Below are 23,578 nucleotides of genomic sequence, written 5' to 3'. Positions count from 1 at the left end.
CCAGGTTTGGAAAAGGTCACAGTCTCAGACTTAAGGCCGAGAGAAATCAAAGCACCTTTGGTTTCCACACATGTACATACATATGTATGCGGCACACGCGTGTCTCTGACACTACAGGCACGACTCTCAGAAGGGATCATGGCTGTTCTCATGGGACCTCTGACCTTTAAAGAGGTCGAGTTATTGTAAGAGTAAGGCCAGACAGGGACTATCGCCCTCCACTCTGGTTTAGCCAGGTGGAATCTCTCACTTGCACAAGAGGGGAGAGATCCCACCCCCACCCCAGGACCAAGCTCATGCTAGCAACACCCCGTTGAGCTTCCAGAGCCCTGCCTTGAACCAAACCTCTTTTCAAAAAAGGAAAAAATACCCCCCCTCAAGAATTTCACTTACAGTAATACAGAACACATGAATACATGCAAATGATGGCATTTCCCATATCTGAGAAAAGTTATGGAAATGGACTCGAGTGGCAGATGCTCCAAACTTGAATCTCTTTCTGTAGGACTGGAATAGGCACCAAAGATAAGGCTTTTGCCTAGTGTATTCTTAACTCACTTCCAATCGTTCATCCCTTTATTCATGAAACAGGTACTGGCTGAGTGCCCTCCGTGAGCCAGAACAGAACAAAAAATAAGAGAAGGCTGTTCATTTGTTTTTCTCTCTGCACGTGAATGATGTGTGTTTGTGGCTGTCCATGACACATGTGCACATGTGGAGGTCAGAAAACAACTTCGTGAGATGAGACATTCCCTTCCACCTTTACATGGGCTCCAGGGAGCCAACTCCGATCACCTTACCCCTGAGCCATCTTGCCTGCCCAGGTTTTGATTAGCCAAGATGTTCTTATTTTCTTACGCTGGCGTTTGATCCCAGGGCCTGTGTGTGCTAAGCAAACATGCCAGCACTGAGTCACATCCCCAGCAAGGCTGTGTTTTAACAAGAGTTAGCCGGGCCAAAAGGAAAGATAAACAACAGGTTCCTTTATGTCTTCAGAGAAATTAGTTTATGGAATTAGTATCCCTGTTTATTATTATTATTATTATTATTATTATTATTATTATTATTATGTGTATGTGTGTGTGTTGCCTACAATATGGATATCACGTGCGTGCCTGGTACCCAGGGAGATCAGAAGAGGGCATTGGATCCCCTGGAACTGAAGTTGTGGACATCTGTGAGCCACCACTAGGTGCTGGAAACCAAACCCAGGTCCTCTGGAAGAGCAATCAGAGTTCCTAACCATTGAGCAATCTCTCCAGCTCTCTATTTTCTCTTTTAAGACAGAGAAGATGAGACAGGACAATGGCATTTCTGATTCCCTTTTCCTTGGAAGCATCTCCTCATGTATATGGCCAACCTTCTGCTGCCTGGCGGATGCACATACACATCTCAGACTTGCGAGTGATTCCCCCCCAACCCCCTACACACACTGAGATCTCAGACGACACATCTGCTTCCCTGTGGAAGCCAGCAGTCCAGAGGAAAGAGGAAACTTTGCAGGGATGGAGAAGCTTCTGTTGTATCGGCAAATGAGATGAGCATAGAGCAGTCTGTATGTCCCCACCTAGAGGGGTCGGCTGCTGTTTATACCTTAACTCTCTGAGGGCTGCTGTGTCAATATGCTTAATATAAGAACTGCCATTTTGACTATTTCTTTATCGTACAACTCAGTATTGCTAGGAGCACATGCATCAGATCACCAACACTCTTCATATCTTGAAAAACTGAAATTATACACTTGTTCTAAAAAATTCCCGTCTGTGTGCTCTAGAGCCGGAAAACCACCATTCTACTCTCTCTGACTGCGAGTGTCACTGTTTCAAATGGCCCCTAGATGTAGAACCATCCAGCTTTTGGTTGTTGCTTTATTGCACTTAACACCCATGTCCTCACCCATGGCATAGCCTGCATCAAAATCCCCTTCCCTTCTTAATGATGTTTGACATATCCATTCATGCACTGATGGACACTTGGGTCCCTCCGACTCCTTGTCTATTGGGAGGGATGCTGCTTTGAACGTGGGGATGCAAGCGCCTTTCTTTAGCCGTGTTTGCTCTCAATGTTTTGAGCTGTGCATCCAGCAGTAGGATTCCTGGATCATGTGGAAGTTCTGCTTAGCCTTTTGAGGAACCTCTATAGTTTTCACAATGGCCGTGCCATTTTCTGTCCCTACTAAGAGTGCACACAAGGTACTCAATTTCTCCAATCCTAACCAGCACTTATTTCCTACTTATTTTGACGCTAGCCACCATTACAACCATGCGGGGTGATAAGCTTTATGCAGCATTTTACATACTGTGGAGAGTCAGGTTTTTATCAGAATCCAGAATGGGATGCTTGTCTAGGAAAGGACTTCATGGGCAGAAAACAGCCATGCGGGTGCGAGTTGACAGGCCTGTGCGGATGGACTGCTTTGACTTAGGACTGTTGGATCTTCTGTATGCCTTTATGATCTCCTCGGGGGACAGCTTTGTGCTGGGTAGCACAGAACATCCAAGTGCTCGGTTTGTGCTTTGGGTTCTCCACAGTGCCAGCAAAGCTTCTGAGAGCATTGCTAGCTGCTTAGTGACCAATTCTTCCTCCACATGATCCTGCCCATATTATTCAAAGAACAAGTCCCAACTCAGTCCACCTCCTCAAGCCTTTGGTCAATCTCTGTAGGTTCTTAGCTCATCCTCTCATGCCCCCTTGAACGTACAACTGCCCAGTTATTGCCTTCCTGTATTACAATGGTGAGCTACCTTGTCTCTGTCCACTGCATAGCTTAGAGCAGCAGTTCTCAACCTGTGGGTCATGTGAGTAACCCTTTCATATAACAGGGGTCATATAGGAGGTAGCCTGCATTTCAGATATTTACAGTGTGATTCATAACAGGATCAAAATTACAGTTATAAAGTAGCAATGAAATGATTTTATGGTTGGGGGGGGGTGTCGCCACAACATGAGGGACTGTATTAAAAGGTTGCAGCACTGGGAAGGTTGAGGACTATTGGTTTAGAATCATGGGGGCAGTCCCTCGGCCTTCATTAATTGTGTGTGCTTGTGGTTATGCTTGTTCATGGAGAGTGTGCACATGTGTATGGAGAGTGTACACATGTGTATGTGTGATGTATGCGTGCACATGTGCACACACGTGTGTGAGGCCAGAGGTCACTCTCAGGTGCCATCCACCTTGTCTTCTGAACCTCCCTCCCTCTAGCCTGGAGGCTCACCAAGTAGGCTTGTTTGACTGGGCAGTGAGTCCCAAGGATTAGGAATTCCCCAGCTCTAGGATTAGAAGCATGCACTACTATGCCTAGCTTTTTAATTTGGGTTCTGAGAATCGAATGCAAGTCCTCATGGTTTTGCGAAAAGCACTTTGCCAACTAAGCTATCTTCCCAGTTGCTGTCTGATTTTGATACAGGGCTTAGTAGTCCATGTTATCCCAAAACTCATAGAACGCTCCTGCCTCAGCTTCCCAAGTGCTGGGGATTCCAGGTGTCCAATACCACAAGCAGCTTTCCCTCCTGTCTTGAAGATCCTCACCTCAAAACGTCTTGAGAATCCTAGAGCCTCCCAGTGCCCAGGGATCGGTGTTCTTACCAACCTCGAATCTTTGGCAGAGGCCTTGCGTCAATGAAGACCCAACATTGAGGTCTGCTTTGGCAAAGCTACCGTTCCAGTCCAGCCTGACAGAGTCCACTGGGTTCCCTCTTCCACCTTCTGTATTTCTCTCCTTCCTTTTTCGTCATGAACCTATTGCCTCTTGGGAGCTACCATCTTGTCATTGTAAAATACTGTTCAGGTTCCAGGAGCTGTGGACCCTCTCTAAAGTTAGTGAAAGTAGACTGGAATCTTTTCCATTCTATACATACCAAAGAATTTTGGAAATGTGGCTTTCATCCTGGTCAGGGTACCAAAGCAGTCTTCAATGGGCTTTTGGGTTATAATCTATCGGTGAGGTGTACAGGCGCCCAGATGTAAAATAGTCCTTGAGGTACAATGCACAGCCGGTTTGGAACCCATAGACTGAGTTCCTCCTGGCGCTGTGCTAGGCCCTGGGGCAACCACACCGAGAGTGGGACTAGCCCACACACAGCTCTAGGCCAAGTGCCCGGGGGCGCTGTGGGGGAGACTTGCTAAACGTTGACAGCTGATGTGCTAACATGCTGTAAAGCTCAGCTGTTCCCAATGGTGTCTTCAGTCTCAATGTATAACAGGGCTTGCTCTTCACCTCACAGAGTCTGCAAGCCTTTGAATTAAAGATGGCAGCACTCCTGGGGTACCCAGCTGCAATGCATATAGATACTCTCAAGATCCCCCTCCTCCAGCATGCCAGAGATGAGCTCTGCATCCTGATTCCCTTGCTCGATCTGGGGAATCTCTCCCTGCTCTGTCCCTAAGTTTCTACTGTGCAGGGTGCTGGGGTGGCATCCGATACAAGATCCTCTGATCGAGATTTCAGCAGGGCATTTGGATAGGCCAGCCTTAACGCTGTCTCCTGAGCATTGAACTCTCTAGGAACATGGCAGCTGTTGGAGCATGGAGATAGCCCTGTTAACATTTGGGCTTTTTTTTTTTCCTGATGCTGCAACAGTAGAATTTAGCCTACATGGTTTTCATTATTTAAGAGTCGTTCTGTCCATTTCATTCTTGCATTCTCCTGTCACACCGTCCTTGTCAAAATGGAGTAGTTTGAAGTCAAAAGCCCTTTGAAGAGTGCTTTGGTACCAGGACCAGTAAGGTGTCAGGTGGAACGGTACTGGGGGTTGGGCTATAGGCTTGAGGGCTGGGGACAGTAAAGAAGACCTCAAAGGCTCACATCCAATTAGGCAGGGCTCCATGGTTAGAACCAGGTGTTATAAAGTCAGAGATGTGTGAGGCTGGTGTGATGGCCGTGTACCCCTGGGGATATCTACCCCAGACCAGAACTACTGGTGGTCTCCTCTCCCTCCATTCTGCAGGGGTACCGCTAAGCTCATATTGCTGGTGCCAGTGCCTAGAGGAAGTCTAGAGGAAGCCAATAAATGGTGTCCTGGGATGAGGCCAGGTCCAAGCCTGGGCTTCTCTCCCAGGGCTGACACCATCTGCCTGGTTTCTACAGGGCCTCTTGCCCCAGGCTTTGGAGCATAATTTAGAGAAGTGTCTCCATACAATCTGCCGAGGGGGAGCCGGCTGCACCAGAACGCTACTTTGATTTAGATTTTGCCAACCATTCCACTGTCTGCTTGAAGACCCTAAAATACAGAGGATGGACACAATGGAAATTCGGTTATGGGACCCAGGAATGGCAGGGCATCCCTTCTCTTAGGAGCTGTGCTTGGCTGTGGGAGAGACATCACCTTTATTATTGGGAATTGGGAGGGTGTATTGTTAGGTTTTAAAATACATTTATACAGAGGTTATGAAGAAGAAAACAAAGAAATGGGCTATAGTTTTTCCACCCCCCCCCAAAAAAAAATAACAATCCTGAAAAGACTCATGGAGGAGAGGAAGACAGGGAGAAGAGAGGAAGAGAAGGAGGAGAAGGAAGGAAGGAAGGAAGGAAGGAAGGAAGGAAGGAAGGAAGGTAGGTAGGCTTGAGTTTTTGAATCATAGGTAAATATTTAGAAAATGAGGATGAATGGAGTTCTGGGGTAGATGTGGGGCCCTTGGATCAGTCTTAAGCACTACCCAAAAATAAAATTAACAAGGGAAGAAATCGCATCTGTCATGAACATGCTCAGACATTTTTTTTCTTGTTATTTGCTCCTAAGCAACACAGAGTAACACCTATTTCCAGAGCGTTTCCATTGTATTAGAAGGAAGGAGAAAGAGGTGCAGCGTGGATGGAACCAGTGTTCCGGGTGCTGAAAGGACAGTGCTGTCCTTGAGCACTCCATCAGCCTGCTCGCTAGCACTTGAAGCTCCGGAGCCCATCAGGACCTCAGATCAGAATGCAAATGAGAAACTCCCTGAGTGGGGTTTTTTTTTTTTTTTAAGTCAGTAAAGTTGATGAAGAGGGCTCCTCATGACAGTGGCACGATAGTTCCTCTTTATTCTGCTCTCTTCTTTCAAACTTCTACTCTGAATGCATGTTGCCACTCAGAAGCCCGGCGCTCAAAATGGCTTTCCTATTGATGTCTCCATCTCTCTCACAAGGAACAAGGCTGCCTCTCTCCTTCTTGAATTCTCAATCAGAAACTGGCCCCAGCTCATCATGAGCCTTAAGTGGGAGGTTATCTTCTCAGAGGCTCCCATTTGCCTCTTCTAACAATCAGCACACAACGTCTGGTATGAAGAAAGAGTAAAATAAGCCATGCCATGCTTAAGCGATGGCGGCTATAGCTTTTATTCCTTAGCGCCTGGCATGGAAAGAAAAAGGAAATGGAGAAGTGGGAATTTCCCATTCTGCTTGTTTGTTTATTCATTATACCATTAATCTCCTCAAACAAGACATGTTTTCAGTTACAGACCGGCTAGAAAAAAAAATGCATATGCTAAACCAGATGGATGAAATTAACAGTTTCATTAAACTGGCTTTAATACCACCAAAGACACCATGGCTTCGATTTTAGACAATAGTTACGATCCAAACTTTAACCATTGTGTGAAATGAGTAATTTTACCTTAGCATTATTATTTTTATTAAATTCACCAGTGCAGAAAATTGTTTAGAATCTTGGGCAGAGAAAATACCAATTGGTGATATTTTTCTGGGAGGGAGTTAAGAATTTTAATATAAGAAAGAAATAAGCAAGCCCTTTCTGTCTGCAGAGCTTTTTGGGCCCAGAATCGAGACTAGAGGATTCAGGGTTTGTTCCAACTTTTCCAGCAGTCTCAGCTACCTGGGTGCTCCTGATAATGATTTCTGGGGTTCTGTGCCAAGGGTCAGAGGGGCAGGTGTTTCATTTAGAGTTTCATTTCTTTTGCAGCCATCCCCTCCTCTGAGCCGTCAAAGCTGGCATCCCTGTGGCTCAGGCAAAACCCATCATCTTAGCTGGGTATTTGGCAGGGAGGCGAGGGCCAGGATGAATTGTTACCAATAATTCTGATGCCATTTTGCCAGGAATGTGCACACAGGGGCATCCAAAGGGAGAACATTCAAAGCTAAAAACATAACTAAGTAGCAGTAGGATCTCTGTACTATCGAGTTCACTGAATCCATGGAGAACGTTCTTATCAGGGGAATGGTCCAGTAGAGTAGCGTGCTTCCCTCAGCAGACAAAGGGAAAACCCAACCAAATAAGAGTGTCAGAGTCCTGCTGGAAAAGGGTGTTATTATGCAGGCATAATCCATCGGGAAAACAGAGAGAAGTGCCCAGGGCTGCCCATTGCTGCATTGTTGGCTGTAGCAAATTCACACAAAATAACCCAACCCAAGAGTCTAAAAATAGAGAACTTGGTTCAGCCGTAAATGCGGTGTGGTTGGACTCTGTTCCTGTGGACTCTCAGTGCACTACAGACCATGGATCAAGGGTATTTAGAGTAGCAGGCTAGGGGTGGAGCTGTGGTCTCCAATGCTTGGTTTGTATAAGGGTCTCAGGTCAACACTCAACACTGAAAAAAAAAGAAACCCTACAATAATCAATAATGAACATGAACATATTACAGACATATTTGTGTTGTTATCAATCGTTACAATCCAGGGTAACACCCATTTCCTTAGCATTTCCAATATACTGGACACAAGGAATCTAGAGATGATTTAGGCTCAAGGGCGTGACCAGCTGATTAACAATGTCACAGGACATTGTCATCCACAACATTCATGCTCTAGAAGCAGACAATTGAGTTGAAAATAATAATAATAATCACAAACAAATATCTCATAATGTTTCAAGTAAGTTTAGATGTTGAGTTAGGTAGAGCTCACACTGCTCTTGGCCACATGTGGCCACAAGCTGCAGGTAGGACACACCTGATAAGAGTATGCAGGAAGGTGGGTATGCACAGGAAGATGTATGATAGAGTATGCACAGGAAGATTGGAACATACTCTGCCATGTGTTTACATGCCACTTGGATGACCAAGAATGTAGGGAACTGGTGTGAACCCTGGAAGTGGTGTCCCAATAACTACCATTCATTCATTCATTCATTCGTTCGTTCATCCATTCATTCATTCATTCATTCATATTGGGAGGATGAGTACACGTGGCTGCAAGCGTGTGTGAAGGTCTGAGCTCATCGTTGGTGTCTTTCCTCGATCATGTCCCACCTTTATTATTATTTTGTTTAGACAGGACTCTCAGTGAACCCAAAGTGTCTGGAGTAGCTTATGCTAGCTGGCCAATGAGCTTCAGGATTCCATCTGTCTCACTCGCCCTCAGGCTGAGTTGCAGGCATTCATCACAATGTGTAGCTCTTTTGTGTGTGTTTTGGGGATCTGAATTCAGGACCTCATGCTTGCACAGAACACATTACCAACTGAACTATCACCCTACTCTTCTTTGGCATTTACTGACTTGTGACAGCCATAGAGAGATGTTAATAATACAGAATTAATTTACAAGAGAAAGTTGGGCCAGTGAGGTGGACTAGTGGGTAAAGTGGCTTATCACAGAGCCTAAAGACCTGAGTTTGATCTCTAGGATCCAGGTAGGGGAAGGAACGGACTGACTCCTGCAAGTGGTCCTCTGACTGCCACGTGCGTGCAGCACGTATGTGCCTTCCACATAGACACACACAAATGCAGAAGTAAATTTTAATAAAAGCATAAAACATATAAAAATGAAGTCAGAATCTACAGTGGCATCTTATGCCACTGGGGAAAAGGAAATGTGTATATGTAAATAGATGCCCTCATGCATTATTGTGCATACGAAGGAAGTCTCCACACCTAGGTACCAAGCTTTTTACCAGCTTTCATCCTCACTAAAGACAGAGTGGGGGAGCAGAGACTCCTGTTTTATTTAATACCATTTGCATTGTTTGATTTGTCTTACAAAAACAAATAGTTATGTTTCTTACATAACAAACAGTTATGTCTTTTGAGAGTAAAGCAAGCAAGCAAATATGCAAACATAGAGAATATGGGAAAGGCACACTGCTGTTCAGGCAATAAGATGGCTTTTTCAGCTGCCGTGGTTCTGGGCTTTTGGGATCTATCTGTAGAGCCTAAGCTGATGCAGCTGGAACAGAGAATCTGTCTGCCTTTCAGGGATCTTCCGGTCTGGATCATACCTGCCTTTCGGAGGCTCCCGGGGTCCAGAAGCTTGTAAACGAGTGTATCTGTTCTGTTCATGATTCCGGCCCTAGATCTTTGTGCTCTCTCTCTCTCTCTCTCTCTCTCTCTCTCTCTCTCTCTCTCTCTCTCTCTCTCTCTCTGTGTATGTGCTTACACACACACTTATGCACCTCGATATGCCATGTGTATGCCTGTGTGTGGAGACTAGTGGGCACCTCTAGAATTGCTGCTCAGATGCCATGTCCCTTGTTCTCTCATTGGCCCGAGGGTCACCAATTCCACTTGGCTGGCTGGCCAGCAAGTCTTGGACGTTTCTTAGCTCTGCCTATCCAATACTGGAGTTACAAGCCAATGCCTCTCTACCCCTGGCTTTTTATGTGATTGCTAGGGATCAAACTCAGGTATTCGTACCTGTTTTTTGACAAGTACTTTACCAACTAAGCCATCTTCCCAGCCCTCCGGACCCCTGTTTTCAAAATGAATCACTGCAAGAGAATTACTCTTCAATAAACTTAATCCATACCTCTCATTCTCCACACACACACACACACACACACACACACACACACACACACACACAAAATCTCAGCTATTCATTACTGGTGTTCTAATAAATGTGATTTATCCATTGGCCCCCAGAACATTTTTTTAAAAGTTACTTTGTTTTTCATAGGCTAAAGAAAATAAAAAATGTTGGAAGTACCAGTTTCTAGGCAGGTAAAACTTTAGTCCAAGTTGACATTTAACTTAACATTCAAGCTGATGCTGTTTACATGTAACTCCAGTGCCGTGTTTCCCGTGAATAACACCTTTCCATCCTGTATGGTCTTCTGTAGCATGGCGCCTACAACAGTGCCTTGCCTGTCCTAGAAGCATTTATTGTCTGCATTCATAAATAAAAGAGATGGGTGGCAAAGACAAATTTTAGAAGATTCTAACAGTCACGTCATGGCGCCGGCACACTCAGTCTCTGGACTTGGACGTTGACCAGCATATAGATTTATGGGAGGTTTTGTAAAAGAAAGCACCAAGCATCTTAAGGCAGACCTGACAAGTCCTCATCCATGCTGGGGGGCCTGGTGGCCAGAGCAGCTTGCCTGTCCCCAAGGGGCTAAGTGTGATCTGCCTAGCAGGGTTCAAAGGTTGGCCGGGTTCTTTGCCAGTCTTTTCAACTGTACACAACTTATTTTGCTTCTTTGGGCCGTAATCCCTGGTGGGGAAGGAGGAGGCTAACAATAGTAGCAGCCATCTAAGCTCTTGCAGATCCAATGGCCTCATTTGCGTAGGAAGCTTGACCCTGTGTTTGGCGGCTTGTAAGCCTTCCACAGAAGTTGACTCATTCTTTTCATTAGATCCAGAGACCCACAAGCAAAACTGGAATTGAAAGATGGTGAGGAAAGCGTCTCAAAATAAAACGCTCCTGCTCAGATTTTTGGGAGCGGTACCAAGGAACTATTTCTGGGATAAAACACATTCTTCTTCCCAGACTGAGAAAGAAGAGTCTCTCTGGAAGTTTCAGCAGCCCTGATTGGGCGGTGAATTACACTGAGTGAATTACTCTCTTGAGGCATCTTCTCAGCTATGTGAGGCACATCCTTTTCCCCGGGATACTAGGCTGTCATTTAGTGCCAGAGGAAAGGCTTTTTACAGACTGACACCACAGCTTTCCCCAAAGGGTTTAATTTACTTCCCCAGAGGGTGGTATATTTCAGGGTACTGCAGGACCCACCTTGTCAATAACAAAGGTATTTAATTGGCTATCCTTCCTTCTTCTCCAGCCACATCAGCCCCATGGTAATTAATTCTGTGTGCTTCGAATTGTGTTATTTACAGTGCCATGGAACCAAAATGACTCCGTATTAGAAATCGGTGCAAGGATATTTGAGAAGGCTGTAAAGAGACTCTCTGGCGTTGATGGCCTTCACCAAATTAGCTCTGCCATCCCCTTTCTGATGGATTCCAGCTGCTGTGGATACCATAAAGCATCCTACTACCTCACCGTCTTCTATGAAACTGGATTAAATGGACCTCGGGATCAGCTGCAGGTGGAGTATTTCATGAGTCCAGGAGCACCTGTCACCTGGGTTATGTGTGCTGAGAGATGCCCCTGCTAGCACTGGATGTGTTGCAGCTCCTTGGAGTCCCCTAAAAATCTCTACACCTAGGGAAAAATGTCCTTGGGCTGTGGAACTACACAATAACCTGTTTTCAGGGAGGAAAAAAAAATACACATCTCCATTTCTGCACATGGCTTTCATGTTTTGGTCAACCATCCAAGGGACAGTTTGAGCAGAGCCGGCTGGGATCCTGTCCTTCAAAGTCAGGATAATATTGATAAACGCAGTGGTCCCCAGGTCGAGGTCCTCACCTCAGTTTACTTTTTAGCTAATAAAAGTCGATGGATCTCCTTGTCGCCACATCTATCCTTCTACCATCAAAATAGATGCCGCAGTAGACAGTTTTACTTTGGGTCTTGAATCCAAATTGATTATGCAACGTGCCTAACATTCAGAGTCACATTTTCCCAAGTGTATTAGTCAGGGTTCTCCAGAAAAACAGAACCAATGGGATTTTATATATCTAGGGAGAGATTTATTCTGAGGAATCAGCTCATGCAATTATGAAGTCTGAGAAGTTCTCTGCTCTGCCATCTGCAAGCAGGAGGCCAGGCGAGCCCCCGCCGCTGCCGGTGGGTTTCTAGTCAAAGCCAGAAGGGCCCGCTGACCAGGGGAGCTGGTAGTGGAAATTCTACCTCTTAGACAGGAAAAGATGAGAGTCCCAGCACAGGCAGGCAGGCAGGCAGGAAGCCAAAAGGGATGAGTCCCTCCTTCCTCTGCCTTTGGGTCTTTTCAGGCTCTCAATGGGATGCTGCTCCCCCAGCCTGGGGAGGACCATCTGTGGCTGGGGAGGACCACCTGCTTTATTCAGACACCCATCTCCAAGATTTCACTGGAAACAGCCTACCAGACTCCCTGAGAAATGACGCTGGGCCCCTGCCAGCATAGTCACATTGATAGATAACACTATCACAAGAAAACACCATGTTCTCCAAACACTTTTAATTTCTGATCTCTGCATATGATTGCTTGTCTTTGTGTGTGTGTGTGTGTGTGTGTGTGTGTGTGTGTGTGTTTAGGATGGCTGGGATTAGAGAGATGGAGCAGGGCCAACGACCTTTTGGCTTTAGGGGATTTTATAACCTTATCTATACAGTCTTGTGAACACTTTATCAATTTCTTCCTTACAGGGCATGCTATACAGTCTGGTTGGAGGCCAGGGCAGTGAGAGACTGTCATCAATGAATCTTGGGTACAAACACTACCAGGGTGTTGACAGCTACCCACTGGACTGGGAACTGTCCTATGCCTACTACAGCAACATTGCTACAAAGACACCCCTTGATCAGCACACACTGCAGGGAGACCAGGTACGATGGAGATATTTGAGTGTGCTTACAGCTTGGTTATCAGGGCCTTCTGAGCAAGGTTATAGTGTCTGCACCTGCATCTGGTTTATGTGTTGGCTCTTTGAGGATGTACATGGTCTGATGGAGAGGAAAACTTTAGTGCCTTATCTTCCGTTCCCATTTCCTGCATCTGTGCAGGTTAGCAGGGGGACAGCAGGCCGTGAGTCTACGTCTGTGAGCTGCCCATGAGTGAGCAAACTGGCACGTGAAGGAGAGGTGGCTCCTGAGGCAGATTTTGATCTTGAAAAAAGGAAAACATATCAGAAACATAAACATTTTGTCCATAGGACAAGCAGGACAGTGGTGGCGCACGCCTTTAATCCCAGCATTTGGGAGGGAGATTTCTGAGTTCAAGACCAATCTGGTCTACAGAGTGAGTTTCAGGACAGCCAGGGCTACACAGAGAAACCCTGTCTTGAAAAACCAGAAAAAGAAAAAAAGGAAGGAAGGAAGGAAGGAAGGAAGGAAGGAAGGAAGGAAGGAAGGAGATGCTGAGGTCTGGAGATGTCAGGCGGGAACGAATCAAATTGAGAGGAGGCATTGACCCACCTCTCAGCACCTCTGTCTGTACATGATGAACAAGCATGGTCTACCACACACAGAGGCCAGCCTTATGTCCATCTCTGTTCCCAGTGCTGGGTGTCTGAGCAAGGGCTCCTTCATATGGACTCTGCTACTCACTGTTTCCAAGGGGCTGAGGCTTAAAGACATCACCACAGCACATTAAGGGTATAGATGAGGGAGCCTAGCAGCAGCCCCTACTTACAGGCTTCCCAATCGTGCTGACTCACCAGACAAAGCCATCAGTGGCTCACATCTGCCAAAAAAAAAAAAAAAAAAAAAAAGCAGAATTCGTTAGATTAGACTCACTGATGGCTTGTTTCCGGACTGAGAATAAAAGGCTGCCGGTGAAGGTGTCTACAGAGGAATAGCAGGAAAACCTACTCGGACAGCACAGACCTAGGTCCAGGAGAGGGGATAGTGGGCTGGGTGGCTTCAGGGACACAGAGGTGTGTGAGATGGTTCACGTTGATAATGCAACTGGTTTGCTGTGAGGGTTAAGAGGGTTTCCCCCCATCTCCATAAAGGGCCAGCTGGTGAGTATTTCAAGCTTTCACTGTATGGTGAGGTTTTTTTTTTGTTTTTTGTTTTTTTTTTTTGTTTTTGTTTTTTTTTTTGTTTTTTTTTGTTTTTTTTTTTTGGTTGTTGCTGTTTTTTTCTTTTTTCTTTCTTTCTTTTTTTTTTTTTTTTTTTTGCACCTGCTGGAAATGTGGAAATAAACGTGCATCTGGGTCCGTGTAGCCACAGCCAGTATGAAGCACCATGACAGCATTTGCCTGTGCCTGAGGGACGGAGCTGGCTAGGTCAGAATCATTGACTCTCAAGCTTAGTGACAAACTGGGAACCAAACTGCCCTGGGATTGAGTCAGAAGCCTACAGTGTAAAAATGCTGTTTGATACTTGGAAAAAGAAAAACAACAACAACAACAACTACAGTGGCCACTCTACTGTTGTGAAATAAACCACTCAGAGAGATGAGCCTTTCAGTGAATGTTAAATGTGACGGAGTGAGACAAGTGGGCCTAAGGATGGAGCTTAGCTGGTAGATCGCTTTTCTAGTGTGAACACAGACCAATCCGCAGCACCGCATGAAACCAGGTATAATCAGCACCCCAGAGGAGGGAGGACACAGGAGGATCAGGAATTGAAGGTCACTCTTGGATACATAGCAAATTCAATACCAGCTTGGGATTTGTGAGACCCTGTCCCAAGAAGGATCAGGGAAGGAGGAGGAGATGAAGAAGTGTGAAGGAGGAGGGGGAAGAGGAGGAGGGGGAGGAGGGGGAAGAGGAGGAAAAAGGACAGAAGACATAAAAAAAAATCTGTCTCTATAGAGCTATTCTAACTCCTTTAGATGACATCAGGTTGGCTTTTTCTTTTTTTCAAATAAGCCTACACCCACTTAAGCCGACTATTCTCTCTGTGTATATACGTGATTTGCAAACTTTGACCTCAGCCTCACAGCAATTAATTAATATCTTCGTTGTCAAGAAATATTGCCCTACAAGAAACATTTTTACACAATTGGGTTGTAAGGCAAAGGCTGCCTTTACCTTTTCACAAAGCCCAAACATGTTCATCACATCCCGCACGTATAGATCACACGTTCAAGAACTCGAATTCGGCATCAATTAGCAGCAGGAAGCAGTGCGTTGCTGACAAGCTCCCTTTCTTTGGAAGATTTGGCATGTGAAATGTTATGATTATGAACGAAAATGTTTAATTGGTCAGAACCGGAGGAGATGAACAGAAAAGATGTGTCTCGCAGCTGAAAGGCCGTGTGATTAGGCACTGTGGGTAGGAATTATACACTTAGGGTTGTGTCATCGCTCATTTTCTTAAGAATTCATAATTAATGGCTTCTTGAAGATTGAAGCAGGTGTCAAGCGTTCATTTAAATGTCCTTTTGTTGAGGTATCTATTAATTCACCAGCATAATGTAGCAAACGAGGAGCTAGCTCTCGAAAGCCAGACCTCTCATTAGCAAGGGAAGGGTCTGTCAATAACGCCTTTCTTCGTGCTTGTTACGGCTTGGCTTCCGTGGTGCACATCGCTTCATCTTTATCAGGATTCTCACTCTGCTCCCTGCTTGTGACTGAGCGAGACTTTCCTTCGGGTAAAACTGGAAGGGCTCTTTTTATTCTGTGGCTTAAAAGAACTCCAAATGAGTTCTTTTCCTTCAGTCCAGTTCTTAGATCCTCTCTCTCTCTCTCTCTCTCTCTCTCTCTCTCTCTCTCTCTCTCTTCCTCCTTCCCTCCCTTCCCTCTCTCTCCCTCCCTCTCTCCCTCTCCCTCCCTTTCCCTCTTCCCCTGCCCCCCTTTCTTTCTGAGGCTTCTGGGAGGCATGGGGTGCCTCAGTCACACCCCTGGCCACAGCTGTCTCTGCATACTGACAGTACTCCTTCATCTCCACCTAACTCTTTTTTACTCTTCATTTAGAGTCACAAAGGAACCTTGCCACGTGCATCTCCTTTCTCTACTGCTAACACCTCCACAAAGGACATCAATGGTTGCACTAAGAAATGGGGGTGGCCTTGACCCCCATCTAATAGCCACCCCACTTTCTCTCTTCCCCATCTCTACCCCTACTACCGCCTCATGTCCTTCATCAGCTCTCTCCTGAGCTGCTGTGACCCATCTTAGGGGCAGGATTGTGTTCCTCCTAATTCAAATGTTGATGCCCTGTTCCCCCCAGTATCCCTGAATATGATTGCACATAAACAGAAGGTAATGTGTGTGTGGCTGTTTATTTTTTTCTGAGAGACCACACTCTCAGCTGCAACCAAGCAGAGATTGAAAGCATTCCAGAAGGACAAGGTGTCTGCCCTCAGTAGGTATTGATTTCTTCTCTTTTCACTACTTCCTAAGAAACACAGCGTAGTAGCCATCTATATGTTATTTACAGTATATTAAGAATTGTAAGTAATCTAGTAGTGATTTAGAACGTGGAAGAGGAGTTGGGGCTGTGGGACAGTGGTCAAGTACATTTAAGGAACGCCTGAGGCTCAGAGTTTACAATTACCATATCACATTAGATAAGAAACAGGAACCACGGATTCATTGCTTGTAGGGGTCCTGGAACTAATCTCTACGGGATACGGAGGTGTGTGTGTGTTTATTTGTATATTCAAGTGTGTGTTCATTTGTGAACAATACACGTGTATATGGTATGTGTCCATGAATGTATGAGTGTTCATGTACACATACGTGACTGTATGCATGTATGTGTATGTGGAATGTGTGTGTGCATGCATCTATAATTAGAAACTCCTCTTATGCTTACAATATGTAGTTAGGGTTTAGAAATGGCCCCATAGTACCCAATCTACCGCAAAACATATAAGGCTTTTCTTTTCTTTCTTTTTCTTTTTTCTTTCTTCTTCTTTTTTTTTTTTTTTGTGAGTCAGTTCTTTATTTAGGTAGACACATAATTGGATGTATTTATTGGGCATGGTGCAATAGTTCAACACATACAATGTAATGGTGACAGCGGGGAAATTGGCATAGCATCATCAAAAACCTATCATTGCTGTGCATTGATATTGTTTTAAATCCTCTCTACTACTTCTTTTTAAATATTGACAGCCATTGTTCCTCTACCGTGTGACAGACCCTTAGGTCCTCATTCCTTCAATGGCAAGTGAACAGTGGGGGTGGGGGCTGCTTTCAACTCTTTTACCTGTTTGTGGGGCCCTTTTCCTGGTCCAGCCTTCGTGTGATGGTATGTGCCCGGAATTATTGTTATGCTTGTTATGCCATAATTGGTTGATGCCCCCAGGAACCCTGCTCTTTTCTGAGAGGAAGGGAGAAGATATGAGGGGAGGGGAGGGGTTAGGGGGAGACGGAGGGGAAGTGTGGTCGGGATGGAATGTATGAGACAAGCATGTAAACCATTTCTTACTGGCACTTTCTCCCACTACCCATCCTAACTCTTGGCTACCCAGCCTTGGCCACAGCACACTTCTCACAGTCCTGGCCATGTCCAGTCTCCTTGCCTGGCTTTCTCTCTCCTCCCCTACAACTTCCTTTGGAACTGTTTTTACTGTACCATATGCTCAGCCGCAGCATCCTCTGTGGCCTTGCTGGAGCTCCCACATGGCACCCAGTCACATCTCTGTCATGGCTCAGCCATGCCTGTAGAGTATGGTTAGGGTTTAGAGTCCTTCAAAAGACAACATCCAGAGCGAGGACCTTGGCAGCCCACAGCTACGGGCATCTATGGAATCTTGCTTCCCTTCTCTCTACCGGTGCAGTCAATACGTTTCCTTCCCACCCTCACCTTAAAACAAAAATGTCAGATATCCCCTAAGAACCACCCCCTTTCACACATGGAGCCAGCAGTACAACTGGCTAGAACTGGCACTGGTTAGCAGGTGTAAGCGTTGGCTAGGACACTGGCCCTGCCTCTTGCCAGCTACTCCTTGGCTCTCTGGGGCTGGCTGGGCAGCGGACCACAGAAGGCTGCATTTCCAGAGAATGTGGAGCTGCTGAGGCTGTCCAGCTGTCCCATCCTGAGGTCTGTCTTTCCCTTTCTGTCCTGTCCCCTCTTGTTCTGTTCTCTCTTCCTCTCTCTTCCCCACTCCCCATCACCACCTTCCTTTCCTTTTTCCTTCCATCTCTTCTGCTCTTTCTATCCGTGCCTCATTCTCTCTTCTCCCTCCCCTCCCCCTCGTCCTCTCCCACCCCCACCCCCACTCCCACCCCCACCCCCGTTCTTGGCCCTCCCCTCTCTGGCCTTTCCTGAAACTAGAGACAAGAGCCTTTTACCAGGAAGAGCATCCTTGGCAGCCTGCAGACTGGGCAGAGGGAAGGAGGCGAAGCTTCCCCTGGACAATGTGGCGCCTTTCTCTGATGCTTGGTCCAGAGATCTGAGGCTGGCAGTTTCCAGACACTGGTCCTCCTGGGACTTGACACCAGGCTTTAACCCGGTGATATAAGACATGAACTTTAGGGCTGCTCATTCTGCTGACACTAATTTATGAAGAAAGCAGCTACAGAGTGTTCCAGAAACCTTGGCATTTCTCAGAACAGTCCTATATGGCATCCCTGGCTCTGCATACCTGCCCCACCCCCACCCCCACCCCCACCCCCACCCCCACCCCCACTGTGCGTGTCTGCTTCTCTGGATCCCACCCCTCCCCTGGCCTCAGCATGCTATTTGAATGCATGACCAACGTTGAGCTGCCCCTCTTAAGGTCATTCTGACTGTAGGTGTTTTGGCAGGCCATCTCCTTTCGCAGAAGACACCTGATGTGGTTCAAGCTGCCACTTTAGGTGCCCCAGAATCTGGAGAGGCAACCCTTTCCCTGCCTGGGTGCAGCACACAGTGTGGCTGGTCAGATTTGACTGGCTCACTCCCAGTCTGTCCACAGTTAGGGGTGATGCCTTGGGCAGCTCTTGCCTCCATTTCTCTCTCTCCTACGTGGGCACCATGACTGTCTGTCTCTCACACAGTTGTTATAGCACAGAACAGTCCAGCCATGTGCTGAACGGAGCTCAGCACAGGATATGAGCTCTCAGAAAACTCTGGTCTTTATACATCCTCTCCAAATTGTATTCCTTCTTTTTTCCTTTTCATGTAGCCCAGGCTAGCATGAAACTCACTATGTAGGATGACCTTGAACTTTAGATCTATAATCTCACCAGTGGTGGGATTATAGATACGCATAAACTGTATATAGTTTATGGATATGCGTAGATTACTTATAGGTCTGTAAACCTGTAAGGTCAGTATATTATTTCCATCTTCTTGAAGAGGTAGCTCAGAGGAGCTAGTCAGCTACAGCCACCCAGCACATGATTTCAGCCTAGATCTTTCTCTTTGTACGGCACAGAATAATGGGTCACATCTTGAGTGTTCTGGAGGTGGGAGGTACTATACTAAGCCACTTTTTCTGGTTGCAGAAAAGCAGTACCATCTAAATAAAGTAACTGGCCCAGAGCTCGAATTTAGTTAGTGGTGAGTCAGAACTGAAGTCCCCTGTGTCAAACAAGAAAGGACATGGTCCTGATAGTTTTCTCTTGCTTCGAAGCTCAATTGCAGCACATACAGAGGTGTAAGGGCCACGGAGCCAGAAGCAAATTTGTTCTTTTCTTACAGCTATGCATGGCTGCTCAGGTTCCTCTCCAGAGATGTGGACTTAGCCAAGACCTAGCTGACTGTGCCCACAGAGAGTCCACTGTGCATGGGAGGGCAGGGAACATTGAAACAGTCCTCCATACACTTCTTTTCAGGGCCACTGCTCCTTCGAGGGAGACTAAGGACCAGGCATATGTGTGAGCCAGCCTGGATTTGACTCCTAAGCGTAAAGCTATGATCTGGGCAATTTAGTTAACTTCAGTGGGCTTCATCGAGTGTGCACAATGTTAGCGAGGCTCACGATGGTCTTATCAGCTTACCCAGCGTGGGTGTCCACTGGGGTAAGGAGCAGGGTAGTGCCTGGCAAACTACTCGTGAGGGTCACTGGTAGGTCATTAGTGCCAGCTAAAGTCTCAGAGATCCAAGAGCACGAAGCGCTCAGGGAGAACTGCCTCCAAGTCTTGGGATAGGAAGGAAATAAGAAACAAGCAAAACAGAGAATTCTTTATACCAAGGCAGGCCAAGCTTCTGTGCACCCAGGCTCCTCACAGAAAACCAAAGTGTTCTTAGAGTGCCAGCTGAGATCTCACCTACCCTGTCATAGCCATATGGAGACCATCACTCGGTCAGACTCACTGTCTCCCAGATGAGACTGAAGAGCTCTGTGGAGTCCTCACTAGCCTGGCTTTCGGGGCAGAACGATGTGAGCAGAGTTCATGTTTTCACTTCAGGAGCCTCCTCATGACTTTGTCTGTAAACTGGGTGTGTGGGGGAGGGGAAGGGGAAGGGGAAGTGAGTCACAACTTTATTGAGGGGATTAAATGAAGATGTGTTGAACACCCTGCCACCATAGTTGATTTCAGTAAAGGGACGAGGCCATCATTATTGCTCCCGTGTTGAACTGGGCCCCGAGCCTTGCAGGGCTCCTCAGTCCCAGTCCTTTAATGATCCCCCAGTCCTTTAATGATCCCGACAGGGACCCTGGGCCCCACACAGTCCCAGCACTGGAGGCAGCTGAGAGGCGGTCTAAGGAACAGAGCTACAGACCAGACCAGAATCTGCTATTGAATAATTTTCTCAATGAACAAAGGCAGTCAGAAGGGAAATCAGGTCTGATTCCTCATTCTCTAAGTAAAAATTCTCTCTCAATATCTCACACCTGCCCGTGGCGTGGCAGAGCATGGATCGCTTGCTCCAGGGTCCCTCTGTGGTGTACATAAGAGCAGTCTACAAAACAATGGGAGCCGGTGTCTAACACACAGCCAGGGAGGGGAGGAGGGAGAAGGAGCCAGAATGTATACAATGAGATGGATCTTATTTCCTCCAAAGAAGTCACCTATCTGATGGGCTGTGTGCAAATTCCAATTCCCCCGTGAACTCTCCCTCTGGGTTCATCATTTAGAGCACACAGAACATCCCCATCTCAAATTCTTAAGAATTTAGCATGCTTGATTTTTTTTTCTCAAGGTACATTTCTAAATTGAGGTCTATAACAGAACTGAGGCTGAGCCTGTGAAATAAACGTGTTTGTCTATGTCAGATAATGATGCTTCAGTAAAGATTAAGGTCATAGAAAATATCAATTTACTCTTTTTCGGCGCTGTCGGAAGGAGAGCTGGTTCTGAGAATCACGACACCAGGCAGACTTTTGAACAAGCTTGAATAATGAAGTGGGAGTGGGAAAAAAAAATCCCGACTTCCCCAAACAAATACTTTGATAGGAGCAAACGTCAATGCTGATATGCAGGACATGGTCCATCTGTTTAAAGATAATTCATTCCCGTGACGGTGTAGTCACGCCTAAGATTTAAGTTATTCATCTGGGTTTTGTTTGAACAATTGCTGGCTTGAAGATATTATGTCCGTGGATGCTCTTGGCATTTGGGTGTTTACCTCCTCTTTCCCTCCCCTCCCCTTTCCCTTCTCTTTCTTTTTTAGGCATATGTTGAAACTATTAGGCTCAAAGATGATGAAATACTCAAAGTCCAAACCAAAGAAGATGGCGATGTCTTTATGTGGCTGAAGCACGAAGCCACCCGTGGCAACGCAGCAGCACAGGTGCGGGCAAGCCCGTCTTGGAGCATTTGTCAGTCATTTCAGATGAGGTTACAAAGTAACAAAGCCTCCCCATCCTCTGCGGCTTAAAGCGATGCTGCTGTATCTTCTGCTTGCGCTCACGTCTCCTGGAGTCCTTGCCTCTTTAGAGCCAGGTGGCTGGGGCTTCTGCATGTACTTTAATTCTTTATTCTCAACCTAAGCCGTGTTATATGCGATAACTAGCATATATTAATTGTTATGTGATATGGGTTTCATTATGATATTTTCATACACATGCATAATGTATTCCAATTTCAGTTACTCCTCCCACTATTCCCTCTTCTCTTCCCAGCAAGTTCCCTTCTACTTCCCTGAGAGAAGAAAGGAGAGGGAGAGAGAAAGGGAGGGGAGGAGGGAGAAGGAGAAAACCCAGCAAGTTCTGCTAGGGTTGTTTACAGGAGCAAGCTCACCGCTGGAGACAGCATCTTCCTAACCCTCATTGGCTCTTAACCTCTCCCCCTTCCATGGCAGATCTCTTAATAGATGTCGCATGCAGGTAATCACACCTGCTGTGGATTCCAGAGTGGCAGGTGTAGTGAGAGGACTGGAGCAACAGCTCAGCCCTTCAGAGCATTTCCTGCTCTCGTAGAGAACCCAGGCTCAGTTCCTAGCACCCACACGGGAGGCTCACAACTGCCTGTAACTCCAACTCCAGAGGACCTGGTGCCCTCTTCTGGTCACCAGGGGCTCCTGCATGTATGTGGTGCACCCCAAACTTTCTTGGGTATACACATATACCCATAAAATGGTAAATAACCCCTTTTTAAAAGCAGACAGGGGTCTGGTGATATGGCTCAGTTGGATAAGGTTACTTGCCACCAAGCTTGATGGCCAGCTTATCTGAACTTGATCTCTGGGACCCACTGGTAGAAGAGAGAACTAACTCCCAGAAGTTGTTTCAGATCTATGTTAGTGTGTGTGTGTGTGTGTGTGTGTGTGTGTGCACACTCCCCCTCCCGCCCCCTGGCCCCCATACACACATAGGAGTGTAACAGTCATGCTATGCCTGGAAGGCAGCATCCTACACCTCTCCCCACTGCATCCTCTGGCCCTGGTGTTCTTTCTGCCCCCACTTCTAAGACATTCCCTGAGCCTGTGCAGGGTTGATACAGATATCCCATTTGTGGCTGGTCACTCAGCCCCTTCTCCCATTCCCTCAAGTGCAAAACATTACCCAGGAAACTCACTGTTCTGAGTTGCTATTGTCTTTAAGCAACGATTGGCTCAGATGCTCTTCTGGGGACAGCAAGGGGTGGCCAAGAACCCTGAGGCCGCTATCGAGTGGTACGCGAAGGGGGCCCTGGAGACGGAGGATCCGGCGCTGATATATGACTACGCCATTGTGCTATTCAAGGTAAGAATCACTTAATTTGAACTAAAATTGTTCGATTCTCATAATAGACATCCTGAGACATTTCCTGTGGGCGTGCAGGCAAACAGAAAGTCTTAGAACAAGCGGCTGTCACCTGTGATGGAGAGGGACCCGCTGGAAGGGACGAGTCAGAGGCACTTCCCTGGGCACATTTTTAATTGACAATCTTACAGTTGACATGTGGCTTCTCTCTACTTCTGTGACATTCTGAAGGTGACACCCATATTTCATGGTTTGGTACGTGGCCACCAGCCCCACGGTGCCGCACGTTTGTCACTGGTTCAACAGAGCGTGTTTGGGCCAGATCTCAACATTCCCAAAGATGGAGAATAAAGAACCAGGTTGAAAAAAGCTTTGGAGGAAGGTCAGGGGAGAGTCTAGGAGACATAGGATGGTTATTAGAGTCCCACCTTTACACCCATGTGGATAGCTCTGAAGAACCTTATGTATTCTGGGGTGGTGTTCATGATCACAGACTGAATGAAACAAGACGGCCAGCGGGCTTTGAGAACTGTAACATGAGTGTGCCTTTCACAAGAGAACCATTGTTCCCACTGATGAATGGAGGACCCTGTGTAACATAAACTAGAACATTGAATTCTCATCGCCTGGAGATGCTATATGTCATGTTAGTGTCTTTTATGCATATAAAGCAACAGAAGCACCCAGCCGGTGCATATTGGAAATGGAATAGGGATCCAGGGTGGGCTGGCGTTAAAATCTGTGGTCTGCATATCCAAATGCAGATGCATAAAATCACTAATCTCAGAAAAGACCCCCATCCAAGTATGAAGCAGACCTTACCCTACTTAGCTTCTGAGATCAGACTAGAGCAGGTACACTCAGGGTGGTA

The 23,578-nt window shown here is 46.4% G+C and overlaps 1 protein-coding gene across 2 annotated transcripts in view; it reads left to right on the top strand.

The window, feature by feature from the left end:
- Positions 1-23,578, top strand: part of Sel1l3 (sel-1 suppressor of lin-12-like 3 (C. elegans)) — a 106,370-nt gene that overhangs the window by 46,704 nt on the left and 36,088 nt on the right. For both annotated transcript variants that reach the window (NM_172710.3, XM_011240730.1), the window contains 4 exons: positions 10,985-11,196; positions 12,399-12,578; positions 21,195-21,314; positions 22,567-22,707. In NM_172710.3, coding sequence (NP_766298.2) covers positions 10,985-11,196; positions 12,399-12,578; positions 21,195-21,314; positions 22,567-22,707 — 653 coding nt within the window. The remainder of the gene's footprint in view (positions 1-10,984; positions 11,197-12,398; positions 12,579-21,194; positions 21,315-22,566; positions 22,708-23,578) is intronic.

The sequence above is a fragment of the Mus musculus genome, chromosome 5 (genome assembly GCF_000001635.26).
Source record: "Mus musculus strain C57BL/6J chromosome 5, GRCm38.p6 C57BL/6J".
Lineage (NCBI taxonomy): Eukaryota > Metazoa > Chordata > Mammalia > Rodentia > Muridae > Mus > Mus musculus.
This window is presented reverse-complemented; position numbering and strand designations above follow the sequence as displayed.